This window comes from Globicephala melas, chromosome 6 (genome assembly GCF_963455315.2).
Source record: "Globicephala melas chromosome 6, mGloMel1.2, whole genome shotgun sequence".
Taxonomy (NCBI): domain Eukaryota; kingdom Metazoa; phylum Chordata; class Mammalia; order Artiodactyla; family Delphinidae; genus Globicephala; species Globicephala melas.
Window position 1 is genome coordinate 34,010,764 of NC_083319.1, and position 10,641 is coordinate 34,021,404.

Genomic DNA, 10,641 nt, shown 5'->3' on the forward strand with positions numbered 1-10,641 from the left:
AACTCCAAAGCTTGTCATTGTGCCTCACCTCTGTCAGGAGGCATGACATGGGGTCAAGAAACCTCAGGGCACCACTGTTATCCACTGTGTGACCTTAGACAAGCACTTTCTGATCTCTGAGCATCTATTTTCTCATCTGCAACAATGGGCCATTAATCCTTCCTCTGGGAGGGTTAAATGAGATATCCCAGGTGACAGTGGCCACCCAGCTCTATGCCTTGCATATAGTGGATGCTCAATAATAATCTTTTAGCAAAAACATGGAGCTGGGCCGAAGTTTACCTCTGTCCTAGCTCAGAGAAAGAACTCTCAACAAAAATAGTGGGAGAGACTTTATGTGGATGGGAGAGACCCAGGAAGGCTTCCTGGAGGTGGTGCCTCTGGAAGGATTCTCCAGGCAGAGCTGGGCTGAGAAAAGAAGGCATTCCAGGCGGAGCAGCAGCATAAGCAAAGACAGGGTGTCCCTGACCACACATGTCCCTCCAGGAAGCCAGCTATAAGGGGCACCGGGCCAACAAAGTGCTATTTCTGGGGAACCTGAAGAAGCTGCTGTCCACGGGCACATCCCGATGGAACAACCGGCAGATGGCCCTGTGGGACCAGGTGAGTCTCCCAAGCAGCCCCACCAGCGCCCCTCACCAGCGCCACACCTTGTGCATCTTGTTGTTCAAGGAAGGGGAGGGGTCAGGACCCAGGAGAAGCCTCGACGTGGGGGAGGGGAGGTGGCTGAGTTTGGGATCGGGACTTGGAGGTGGGGGGGAGGGCAGGAGAAGGAAAGGGCCTTCTAGGCGGAGGGAACAGCTGGAGCAAGCCCTTAGAGTGAAATAGGGAGGTGTGTGGGCAAGAGGAGCTGCCTGTTCAAGGTGGGTGGGGGTGGGGATGGGGAAGAAGACCAGGCCAAGTAGTATTGATTTCAAGGAGCACTTGGCCGGAGTTCGACAGATCGCTTCCTCTCTGTCTGAATCTCCTTGCATTATAGTAGATATAAAACAGGAGGAGGGGGGCTGGAATGACATCATGTGTATGAGAAATGATTCGTTAAAGGTAAAATGCTAGCAAGGGAAAAAGAGGTGGTCTCTCTCTCTCTCTCTCACACACACACACACACAGCCCTGTGACAGGAATTCTTAGCACCACCAAGGGGCACTCCATGAGTGACCCATAGGCCCTCCTGGTCTCCCTTCCCTTGCAGGATGACCTCTCTGTGCCTCTCGCAGAGGAGGACCTCGACGGCTCCTCAGGCGTGCTGTTTCCGTTCTATGACTCGGACACCAACATGCTCTACGTGGTGGGGAAGGTCAGTCTGACACGGGAAGGAGGTGGCGGCCTGGTGCCGTTGGGGTACGGGACAGGGGCAGGGACAGGCAGGAGTGGCTAGATACTCTCCCGCTGTGGTGAGCCTCGCCCCTCTCTCACCTTCCTGGCTCCACAGGAACACCTGGGACCAGGGCTTTGCCTGACACCCTGAGCTAGTCCCTCCCAAGTTCTGGGTCCAGATAAGGAGGGACCAGTCGGTGTTTTCTGTCAGGGGCACCTTCAAATTTGAGGCAGAACAGGTCTTCACTGGGTAAGACTATCTTGTACTTGGCATCCCTGGCCCCTACCCACCAATGCCAGGAGCAGCACCCACCTCCCCCCCCCCAGTCATTATGACAGTGACAACCAGAAATGCCCCAGGGTCTCAGGAACCCCACTTCTGACCTTGGTGTGTGGCTCTCAGATGGGAGTGGGGTTCAGGCCTGTGCTCCCAGAACCTCTGCCTTGGAGGCATCTGTGTGGGCTTTGGGTCATGGTTGTGGGGACTAAGTGTTAAAATGAGGTGCCTTGGTGCCCTGCTGCCTTGGTGGCAGTCCTCTGCTCTGCCCTTGTGAGAGGCGGCTCTGCCAGCTCTTCACTCACAGTCCTCTCCAGGTTTCTGCTGTGTGGCAGTGGGGACCAGGTGGGGGGCTGATGGGGCCCGGCTCTGAGCGGTGCCCTCCCCTCCACAGGGAGACGGGAACATCCGCTACTATGAGGTCAGCACCGACAAACCTCACCTGAACTACCTGACCGAGTACCGCTCCTATAATCCACAGAAGGGGATCGGTGAGTGCGGGACACTGAGGCCACTTGGGGCCTGGGGAGACGGGGATGAGTCAGGCCTCGCCCTAGAGGGCCCCTCATTGGGGAGGGAGACAGCGGGTCAACGCTCTGAGTCATGGGAGCTCTAGTTGAGGTATGTGGGAGGTTCTCTGGGAGCACACAGGAAGAAGTCCGGGAGGGCTTACTGGAGGAGGCAAGACTTGAAGAGCCAAAAGGGAAGCAGAGCACAGCATGGGGAGAGGATGAAGGTGTTCTAGCTGAAAGTTAAGCAGTTACAGCAGTAGCAAGGAGTTGGGGAACACTGACCTAAGAGAGGTCCTACTTTTTAAGTGTGTTTAGGGATTCAAGACAAAACAAAACAAAACAGGATGCAACTATATGCCCTCTACAGGAAACCCACTTATATATAAAGACACAGCTAGATTAAAAGTAAAGATGGAGGTACTTCCCTGGCGGTCCAGTGGTTAAGACTCCGTGCTTCCACTGCAGGGGGCACGGGTTCAATCCCTGGTCGGAAACTAAGATCCCGCAGGCCACGCTGCACGACCAAAAAAAAAAAGTGAAGATGGAGAAAGATAGTATGCTAACACTAATAATCAAAGGAAAGCTGGCATTGCTCTAATAAGAGCATCTGGGTTGGGAGCTATGGGGAGGGTGATGGAGGGCCTTGAGCAGAGCACACTTTCTGTAAAAGTTTAGCTAAAATCCTTGAAGGTAGGGGAGAAAGTCTGAGGATTTCAACCTCATTTCCCCAGCTCGGGACCTGGTCCAATGTAGGACTGTTTGTTAAGGGAAGGATAGTGGAAAGAGGCTGGTCTCTGTTCACTTCCAGGTGTTCAGCCTGGCTTTGCCACTCACCCTGGGTCCCCAGGGCCCCAGCCCACCCTGAGGAATCTCTTGGCCCTCCTTGGTCATCTCCCCACAGGTGTTATGCCAAAGAGAGGTCTCGACGTGTCCTCCTGTGAGATCTTCCGCTTCTACAAGCTGATTACAACCAAAAGCCTCATTGAGCCCATATCCATGATTGTACCCCGGCGGGTAAGGGTGGTGTGAGCCGTCTCCGAGGGAGGTAGGGAACCCCTCCTGGAGAAGAAGGACCCCGGGACCTGGAGCCTGGAGCCCACGCCCCTGGGGGAGCAACAGGGAGGCTGATGGCCCCTCCTCAAGGGGAAGCCTTTCTCGTGGTCAGCACACTGTCCCTCCCACCTCTGCTCTTGAGTTGCTCTGTGACGTTGGACACATCCCTTTGCTCTCTGGGCTTCAGTTTCCTCAACTCACAGGGGTTGGGGGGAGTCTGCACCCCTGGATCTCTAAGGGCCCTCCCCCACCATCCCAGCTCTCACTGTCCTGACTTCTCCTGCAGTCGGAATCCTACCAAGAGGACATCTACCCGCCCACGGCAGGTGCCCAGCCGTCTCTGACGGCCCAGGAGTGGCTCAGTGGGATGAATAAAGGTGAGGAAGGCAGAGAAAAGGCCTCGGCTGAATGTGGGGGACAACGGAGCGTCCAGTGGCCCCAAGTAGCTGAGAGGGGTTTGGCTGGTATTTGTGTCCTCCCGTAACGCCAGAGGACTGGTCCTTGACAGTCGGTTCCCAGTGGTTAGGATGGTCGCATATGGGTCCAGGAAGGGAGGGGCTTGTCCCAAGTGGCTCAGGAAACTCCCTCCGAATCAAGGGATTTTGCTCCAGGGAAAACGTCTTTAAATTCTGGGCTGTGCAGAGTGACGGGAGAGTCTCAGCTGGATGCCCCATGCCCATCCTCCCGCCACCTCTGCAATTACTCTTTGACCCCAGAAACCCTCTAGGCAGCAGCCCCCGCCCGGGCCCTTCTGCCCACTCTGCCTGCCCTGACTCTCCCTCCCTGGCCTGTCAACATAAGGGCCTGCGCAGGGGGAGGCAGTGTGTGCTCCCACCCCTGCTGCAGCCCCCGGAGCTGCATGCCACCCCCTCCCTTTTATGTGTAACCCTTAGACAGTCTCGCTCCTTTCTGGGCTCGGTTTCCTCATTGTAGCCATGTTGCCTGCCTCCCCTGCTTCTTGGGGTGTTGGGAGAATTCATGAACTGGTAGACGGCAGAGTGCAGTGCAGGCGCGAGGGGCCCGCGGTATTCTGGGGCAGTCCCTACAAACCAAGCCTCGCTTAGATAATCACACGAGTGTGTATTTGCACTCTGCTTGCCCTGGTCTGTGGGTTTGTGCCTGTCTGCGTGTAGCCATATCGCCCACACGTGTCATGTGTATCTCTGTGTCTCCGTGTGGCTTGTGTGTGTCTGCGTGTGTCAGTGCCCCCCATGCCCACCTGCTCAGGGGCACTCAGTCCTCACCCAGCCCTTTGCTTCCCTCCCAGGGCCAGTCCTGATGTCCCTTAGGCCTGGCTCCGAGCTGCTGAGCCCCCAGCCTCTGCCCCCAGAGAGACCCCCCTCCAAGCCCAGGCCCCACACCTCGCCTCGCCTCTTCAACCAGACAGAAAAGCTGGCTGCAGAAGATGGAAGGAGGCCCCTCTCCCTGCTGGAGGAGAGGGCGCCACGGTGGGTGGCAGAACACAGACTGGAGGAGAAGAAAACTTGGTTCACAAATGGCTTTGACATCTTCGAATGTCCCCCACCAAAGACAGAGAACGAGGTGCGAACGAGGGTGGGGTAGGCCTGCCAAGGGAGGGGAGCAGCTGTGAGCAGCTGGGGGGCGGCAGAAAGTGAGGGGCGAGGAAAATAACCAGCTGTGTGGCCTGGCCTAGCCCCTTAACCCACTTTGCTGATTCACTCACAAACACGTCATGAGCACCATCTGCGTGTCAAGATGGTGGGTTTACTTACAGGTGGTAGGGAACCATCTGTAAAATGCCGAGGGTTTGACTTGGTAGGTAGTAAAGTCCTTTCCACTTCTGATGCTCTAGGATTTTCTTTGCGCTCAGAGTCAACATTTGTTAAGTGCCTACTGTGTGCCACGCCCTGGGTAGGTAGACACTTCAATATATCATCTGACTGTATTTTCTCAACAGCCCTGGGCGCGTGTAGCAGCTAAGAACACAGGGGTTGGGGTCTCACAGAGGGATTCTGATCCTGGCTCTACTGAGCGCTACTTCTAGGACCTTGGACGCGGGGGCTGAATCTCTCTCTCTTTTTTAAAATAAATTTGTTTATTTATTTATCTATTTTTGGCTGCGTTGGGTCTTCGTTGCTGTGCGCGGGCTTTCTCTAGTTGTGGCGAGCGGGGGCGAGTTGCGGTGTGCAGGCTTCTCATTGCTGTGGCTTCTCTTGTGGAGCACGGGCTCTAGGTGCGGGGGCTTCAGTAGTTGTGGTGCATGGGCTCAGTAGTTGTGGCTCGCGGGCTCTAGAGTGCAGGCTCAGTAGTTGTGGCGCATGGGCTTAGTAGTTCCGCTGCATGGCTGAGTCTCTCAGCTTCAGTTTCCACAGTGGTGGAGTGGGGGTACTAATACTACCACCCTCGGAGGGGTGTTGTTAGCACCCAGTGGAATAACGAAATCCTTAGGGGGGACACCCAACATCTAGTACCGTTCTATACAGTGGCAACAGTTATAATAATGCTGAGGTTAGTTTTCTGATCCCCAGTTTCCAGAGGAGGAAATTGAAGTTCAGAGAGGGTAAGTAAACTGCCTGAGGTCACATAGTTTAGCGGTGGTGAAAACTCCAATCTCCAAGACTTCAGGGCTAAGTATCCTTTGCTCTACCCATGGGGGAATCTAAGGAGGCAAAAAATGTCTGAAACGTCAAGACTTTTTGATTTTCATTAATTGGGTGAAGAAAACTAGGTTTTTGTAAAAGATCTATGCCATGGCTGTCCCCTCAGGCCTCAGCCACGTAAATGTAATCACCCACCTTTCTGAGTCAAAAAGGGGCAATGTTTAATGCTTTCTGCTGGTGTCCTGACCCCAGGACACCCAGGTGACCTTCCCCTCTGCTCTGTGCTTTCCCAGCTGCTGCAGATGTTCTATCGGCAACAAGATGAGATCCGAAGGCTCCGGGAGCTGGTGACCCAGCGTGAGGTCCAGGCCAAACAATTGGAACTGGAGATCAAAAACTTGCGGATGGGCTCAGAGAGGCTCTGAGCAGGGTCCTCTGCCCTCCTCGCCCTCAGGGACACCACTCGGCTCACGGGGAGGTCCGGAACCAAACCACAGGTCCCCCGAGAACAGCCACTATTTCTGTATTTTTTACCAGAGATGAAACTCTTGGTCGCGGAAAGATTCCAGTGGGACCTGGTGCCGATTTTCTATTTGCCTTCTTGAAACAACAGTGTCTGAATTGACTCTTTTTAGATGATACCTTGCCTTCTGTTTAATTGTTTTGAAGGGTCCACGGTAACTTCTCAAGGGGAAGAACATTGTAGAAAGTTAGAGCTGGAAGGTCCTAGGAGGTGAACCTTCCTGTGGTTTTCAAACTGTGGTCCATAGCAAGGGGGGAAGGCTAAGTCAGGAGGGCTGTGCCCGCCCCCGCCTCCATTCCTACCAGTCAGCTCCCCTTCTTTCTGTTTTATATATTAGCTTCTACGGAATACATAATTCTGCTACTAAAAAAATATTAGAAGTTTGAAAACCAGTGACGTGGCCCAACTTCCTTATTTTACAGGTGAAGAAACTGAGGCCCAGAGAGAGGCAAGTAATCAAGGTCCCCAGAGAGTTCATGGCCGGGCTGGGCTGAGCTCCTGGTCTCCTGGGTCTGCCTTTCTGCGGTTTATGATGCAGCAGATGTGCAGTTCTCAGCCCACAAGGCAGGAATCTGTTGGTTCTGGCCTCAGCTGTGCCCCTGAGTTGCTCAGTGACCTCTTGCAAATCATTACCTCTCTGGTCTCACTTTCTCCATCTGAACAAGGGGGACCCTGGAATGCACTGCCCTCTATAGGATCTGCCACCTGAGATAAGAAACCTTGGCCTTGACCTAAGGAAAACTACTTGTAGGGTGATGATCTGGGTTTGCTGCAGGAACTCCAAAGACGTTGACAAAGAGGCAGAGGAAGTTTAACTTCAGGGAAGTAAGTCAGGGTTCAGCCTAATTGTAGAACACAGACGGGAGGCCATCCTCTCTCTCTTCAACCAGAATCAGCTGAATATGGGCAGACACTATCCCTTATGTGGGGATGCAGACAGCAGAGTGGTGCCCATGGCTACTGACTGCCACCACCAAAGCCCTGAGGTCGCAGAGCCTGCCTCCTCCAGGATGATGTAGGCAGATTTCAGCCCAAAGTAATAGAAGAGGTCCCCAGGAGGTAGGGAGACCCAGCCTGGAAGTGTGCCGGCAGAGCCCCATGGCTGCCCAGCCATGAGGGTTTCTGGAGAAGGATGACTGTACTAGGCAAGGAAGCGGGACCAGATGGCTCTGACTTCCCTTGCAGCCTGAGAGTTTTTCTGTGTCCCTCCTTTGTGAATCTGTATTCTGAGCCCTTTAAGGTTCTCTCCTTCTCAGTGGTCAGTACAACAACCCAGCTAGAGACGGGGAATGTTGGAAGTTAAATGTGCCCCTCTTTACCAAGGCTATGCAGACGATGAGTTTGTCCATTGCACAGGGCGATCCTGGAGCTAAGATGGGAACTGCAGGAGGCCACCTAGCCTGGTAGGTTTCAACCCAGGCTAGAATCCCCTTAGAATCCCCTTAGAATCCCCTTGGGAGCCTTCAGGAAATACAGATACCCAGGCCCAACCTCAGACCAACTGGAGCCGAATCTCCAGAGTGGGGCCTGACCTTGTGTATGTTTTTATAAGTTCCCAGGTAATTCTGCAATACAGAGAGGACAGAGACCCGCTGGGCTAGTCCCTCTGTACCTATTTGCAGTAAAGATGAGGACAGTGAGTGCAGACAGGATCTGGGACTTCAACCCTGTCTTCTAAGTCCATGCTAGAAACTCCTAAAAAAAGTCAAGAAGCATTGTCCTGGGTGTCTCTGGGACCCAGACTGCAGCACAGTGAGGGCTCTGTGCTCCCAACTGCCCCCTCCCCGAGCCATGGCTGCGTCCCCTTGTTTGCCCACACACACCAGGTGCCCATGTTCCTTGTCGGGTTTACTCAGTCACTGGGGCCTGCCAAGCTTGCCAAAGGCCAAATCCCAGGCATTGTCAGGGGAGCAGAGCTCCACTGGATGGGGTTACCTTTCCCACCTCATTTGCGGCCAGCATGTCACAGTTTACAAAGCACTCCCACCCTCAATCACTGACACATTCTACTCTAATACGGGTCAGCTAGGTGTTATTATCCCCAAGTTCAGAAGAGAAGACCTAACCTCAGAGAATGAAGAATCATCAAGCCCAAAAGGCACTGGCTGCAAGGCATGGAGGTGGGGCCAGTCTGGAGAGCTTCCCACATGCCTCCTCGACACAGAGACATCCCTTCCTTCTCAAGCTTTCCCCACCCCTGAGGGACCCAGACCTCGTGCTTAAAAACAATACGAAGGCATCCATGAACAAACTTCTTTTTCCTTCTTTTTTTTTTTTTTACATCTACAATAAATTATTTAAATTATTTCACAGCAAGGGAGAGGGATAGGTAATTTTTATCAGATATTTTTTTAAGACATTTTTTAAAATTACATTTTTGTTCTTGACTGATGAAGTGGAACTCGCCCAGCATTTGCAGGGCCCTCAAGCTCAGGGCAAGCGGAATGTGTACTCATCTCCTTACTCCATACCCTAGGAACCCCCTGACTGTTGACTCAGGAACTTTCTGAGAATGAAGACAGCACTGGGAGATGAGCTTTGGGGTGTATCCACCTTAGCTCTACAGTCATTGAGATTGTATCATAGAGGGAAGCAGGAAGTCAGAAATCAATCTATGCTTTTAATATGAAACCGTGCCTGAAACAGTTTGATTGTTTTAATATTGTTTCTGAAATTCCTTGTACCTTTGTAAAAAAAAAAAAGTGAAAATAAATAGATGTGGAATAGTGCAATGGAAAGAATGGAACAAAATAATAAACAACATCTTCCTAGACATTTTAATGCATGGAGCTTACCTTGATTTGTTTCACAAATACCAATGACAGGTTCCCCTCGATATATGAAAGTAGAGGGTTCTTATGAAACCTTTTGCAAGCCAAAATGGCTAAAGTGAAGAATCAGTTACCTTAACACAACTTGCTAACGGACACACAAAATAAGTCCAGATAAAGCACAAATGCTCACAGGCACAGTTCAAAGCTAAGACTGCTTAATGTTGAGATGCTGAGTGTAGTTCCTGGGGAAGGAGCTTGGTGGTGCCACTCCCACTGCTTGGGGTGCTAGGGGGTGCACCAGTGCCTCTATAATAGCTTGCTGTAAAACAAACGCTGAACCTATTTTCACTTTTTGTCTTTTCTCATAAAAGCGAAAATCCTCTTCAGATTTCTTTCCATTAGTGAAAGCAAGTACTAATGTATGTCTTTTGTGAAAGCAAGGTGGCAGAAAGTGAACTTTTGGAAATACCCACTTGTTTGGGCCAGAATCCAAGCTGGGAAACAGGCAAGAAAGACTTGGTTCCTACCCTCCAAAGAGTTTTTAGTCGTGGTTGGAAGGAAGGGGACATTCAGGCTGCTCTTGGAGGAGAAGCAAGGAAGGCTTCTTGGAGGAAATGATACTTAGGCAGAAACCTGAAGGATACATAGGAGTAAACAAGGCAAAGGGCATCTGGGGAAAAGAGTGTTCCAAGCAGAGAAAACCAGCTGTTCCATAGTCTGGAAACAAGCAAAGAGTGGAGCATAGACAGGGCAGAGATCATGAGTATTAAGGGCCAAGGGCAGACTTCCCTAGTTGTCCAGGGGTTAAAACTCCATGCTTCTACTGCAGGGAGCGTGGGTTCAATCCCTGCTAGGGGAAGTTCCACATGCGAGCGGTGGGCCAAAAAAAAAAGAAAGGAAAGAGCCAACGGCTTTGTAGGTGGGAGCTGAAGCTTTTTTCCCTAGCTTTATTGAGGTATGATTGACAAAAATTGTATATATTTATGTTGTTTGTGATTTCTTGAGGTGTGTGTGGTAATGATTACGATATGAATACATTGTGAAATGATCACCACAATCAAGTTGATTAACACATCCATTACCTCACGTCCTTACCATTTTTTGTGTATGGTTGAGAACATTTGAGATCCAATCTCAACAAATCTCAAGTGTACAATACAGTATTATTAACTATAGTCACCATGCTGTACATTAGATCCCCAGAACTTATGGGTTCTGTAACTTAAAGTTTGTACCCTTTTCCCCCACCCTACCCTTTTCTGTGAGCCCCTGGCAACCACCTTTCTACTCTATCAGTTTGACTTTTTTTTTTTTTTAGATTCCACATATTTAGGTATCATACAGTATTTGTCCTTCTCCGTCTGGCTTATTTCACTTAGCATAATGTCTTCCTGGCTCATTCATTTAGAAAATGGCAGGATTTCCTCTTTTAAGTCTGAATAACATTTCACTATATATACGTGCATATACCACATCTTCTTTATCCATTCATCCACTGATGGACACTTGGGTTGTTTCCATATTTTGGCTATTGTAAATAATGCTGCAATGAACATGGGAGTGCAGATAGCTCTGATATACTGACTTCATATTCTTTGGATATACACCCAGAAGTAAGATTGCT

At 51.1% G+C, this 10,641-nt stretch overlaps 1 protein-coding gene across 2 annotated transcripts in view; it reads left to right on the forward strand.

The window, feature by feature from the left end:
• The window catches only part of CORO2A (coronin 2A), a 58,949-nt gene extending 50,427 nt beyond the window's left edge, over nt 1-8,522 (forward strand). For both annotated transcript variants that reach the window (XM_030829811.2, XM_060300709.1), the window contains exons 6-12: nt 487-603; nt 1,193-1,297; nt 1,989-2,085; nt 3,008-3,120; nt 3,446-3,536; nt 4,427-4,701; nt 6,014-8,522. In XM_030829811.2, coding sequence (XP_030685671.1) covers nt 487-603; nt 1,193-1,297; nt 1,989-2,085; nt 3,008-3,120; nt 3,446-3,536; nt 4,427-4,701; nt 6,014-6,145 — 930 coding nt within the window. In that variant the 3' untranslated portion in view covers nt 6,146-8,522. The remainder of the gene's footprint in view (nt 1-486; nt 604-1,192; nt 1,298-1,988; nt 2,086-3,007; nt 3,121-3,445; nt 3,537-4,426; nt 4,702-6,013) is intronic.
• Nucleotides 8,523-10,641: the final 2,119 nt, after the last annotated feature.